Here is a 2,964-nt window from a genome sequence, read left to right as displayed (position 1 = left end):
CACCACCCCCAGCCACAGCATCCACAGAAGTACAACCAGGGAGGAGTGGAGGATCAAGAGCTGAGGACGCAATATCGACTCAGCGCTCCCCAGTCAGACAGCACCTCCCCACCTGGAAGCCCAACGCAGCCACCCAAAATAGAACAAACGCCCACCCCTCCTCTAACCACCAATCAGAAAGGCTCAGTGACCAGCCAAAAAAATAGAACGGTCACAAATAGCAAACTGACTGAGACTGAAACAGTCAGCCAAAAAGAAGGGAACAAGACGGAGGAAAGTGGGTCAGCCAATAGCAGGGACTCGACTGGTGTGGAACGGGCCAATCAGGGGAAGGAAAAGGACTCTAAAATGACCAGTGGAAATGGCCAATTAACAGAGGAGGAAAGGAGACAGAAACTTCTAGAGATGGTACAGAGGGAACCGCATAAACGGACTCATCTACATCCACATCATCCTCAGCAAAAACCTAAGCCGACCACATTTAACACAGGTACTGCTCATATGTGTTAAAATGTGTGTGTGAGACAAAAATTCTCTTTAAAAGGCAGTGGGTACTTTGTTACATACTTGTGAATCTAAGTAGTTATACTGCATAGTTACTCCATTAACAGTAACTTGTAGAACGCGTTTAAGGCACAACCCTGAAAAACATTTCTCAACACTGCAATGAAAAAAGGATTGAAAGAAAATACAGAACAGAATGAACAAAGGACTAGAACCTATAATCACTCCTAGGTTCACTGACAGGTCTTTTTAATCACTGGCACACACTTTCCAACAACTAATGCTAATGTAATGCAGTTAAACGTGTAAACACAGCAACAAAACAATAATTTATTGTAAATTATGACCACTTACCAAAAAATAGAAATATGCACATTTCATAAGCAAGTCACGTGCTTCGAGAATAAAATAGTAATTCTAAACAGTTGTATACCTGTAACTTACAGTACATGATCTAAAATCACATCAGGCTTTTAAGTAAACAAAATCAATGCACTGAAAGGACGACAACTTTGTGTATACAAGTACTCACAGATGATGCGCATCATGACTTGACCTGGACTTGAGCATTGAGTGCATTCAGACTTTTTTTGTAATAGGCCATAATAATTTGGCATAAGATACTGACACTATTCATTTCTAAGTAGTGTGTGTGTGTGTGCATTTGCTTGGCTATTAAGTAAGTAAACTGCTTTTAAAATGGCGAGAGCTGTGTCTGTTGTGTTTAATGTGGACCATGATGACCTGGGCTAATGGGGACTCAACTCTGACTATTCCTTGGTGACTCAAACTTGAACACTGGGGACTCGAGACTTAACTTGGACTTGTGGTGACTACAACACTGGCCAAAAAGGAGTAGCTTGGAAAATTGTGTAGCAGTGAACACAGGAAACACTGATACAAGGTGGAGGAGTTGCTGCCCTTGTCAAATATACTGAAGGACAGATAAAGGGAAGTATAACTACTAGCACTCCTGCTATACTCCAGCAACTGTGTGTGTTGTCTGTGAGCTAGAGCATGTGTTGTACTTCACATTTTAGGTTATGAGATAATCAGTGTGAGACTTTCCCAGACAGAAGTGGCTCAGTGTGCTCGGTTAGAAATTCTGTTTCAGGGGCTCTCAGTTGCCAGGATGTTCTCCTGAAGCAGTTGAGTTCTGGATAAACACTATAAGCTTACTGTAACACTTATAAATGTGTGGTTATATGCTTGTTTTTGTTTTCTTTCTTTTGCTATGACACCCATGCACAGGGTAGGGTGGGGAGGATTGGCAGGGTGGGAGGCGAGTTTATGTTTTTTTATGTGTTAACATGTTCAAAAAGTTCAACACACATTAAATTACAAAAAGAGAAAAAACTAAACATGACCACATGTCATGTTGCTATTATTCCTGACACCTTAACAACTCTGCAGGCAGTCACAGCTTCAAGGTTATCACATGTCCTTCAGAGTGTTCAGTTCTCCTGTTAGTCCTGCACTGGTGCTATACACTTCATACTATTCCTTTAGTATTGGCCTTTGCCTTTTTTATTTGTTCATATGAGTTCATGTGTTTTTCTATTATTTTTCTTCTCTATATCTGTTATTTATGGTGACAATACTGAGTTCTCTTATTAAAATAAGTTGTTTCTTCTTGCATTCCAAAATAATCCACATAAGATAGGTAGACACATCAGCATTACTTGTTTTTCTATGTTTAGGTAAATAAAACAATTTGGTAAAGGAACGAATATGATAAAAGCAAACCAGCACTGAATCGTAAAGTAGCTACAAATAAAGTTCAAAACTCAGCGACTCACTTGCTTTTGTTTTATTGTGTCCTCTGCTGTCTTTCTGTCTCTCCCAGGCCTCTTGACTGTGGCTCCCATCTCACCCTCAGCCCGTCAGGCCTCACTCAATCCAGTCTCACCTCGTCGCAGGAGGAAGCACCGCAAACGCATCAGCAAAGCATCCATCAGAGCCATCATCATCTAGAGCTGCAGGTAATAGGAAAGAGGAAGCCAGAGGAATGAAGTGAGGGGAGATAATCCCAACCTGGTAACCTGAAGCAGCAGGCAGCATCATGAAGATATTAAAATCATTTGTGCAAAAAGCTTTGACATGTTTATCTAATAAATCTTTCTTTCTTGCAGGAAATGGTAAAGCTCCCCAAAAGCTTTTGACTTGTTGCGCCAAAGGAATACAAAGAGACAAGATTCTTGAATGTAGGGCAGCTGACTCTGTGGATGGAGTCTAAGGAACTAACAGAGGTGGTGGGCACTCTTTCTGTTTTCAATGGACACCTTCAGAGAAAGTTACCTTTCCTGCCCTAGATCTGCCACAGAGCATCCAGCTTCATGGCTTTAATAAAAGTGCAATCTTCTGAACTCTTTGGACTGGAGAGTATTTGTCACACTAAACACTGGATTTCATCTGTTTGAACCACACTTCCCATAAACGTGAATCCGTGGAAGCTCATCA

At 41.2% G+C, this 2,964-nt stretch overlaps 1 protein-coding gene across 1 annotated transcript in view; it reads left to right on the top strand.

Annotated features, from left to right (window-relative positions):
• Positions 1 to 2,516, top strand: part of pdgfba (platelet-derived growth factor beta polypeptide a) — a 15,743-nt gene extending 13,227 nt beyond the window's left edge. Inside the window, exon 6 of the mRNA XM_020586212.1 lies at positions 2,351 to 2,516. Within this exon, the coding sequence (XP_020441868.1) occupies positions 2,351 to 2,516 (166 nt within the window). The remainder of the gene's footprint in view (positions 1 to 2,350) is intronic.
• The last annotated feature ends 448 nt before the right edge of the window (positions 2,517 to 2,964 follow it).

Source organism: Monopterus albus, unplaced genomic scaffold (assembly GCF_001952655.1).
Source record: "Monopterus albus unplaced genomic scaffold, M_albus_1.0 scaffold398.1, whole genome shotgun sequence".
NCBI lineage: Eukaryota > Metazoa > Chordata > Actinopteri > Synbranchiformes > Synbranchidae > Monopterus > Monopterus albus.
This window is presented reverse-complemented; position numbering and strand designations above follow the sequence as displayed.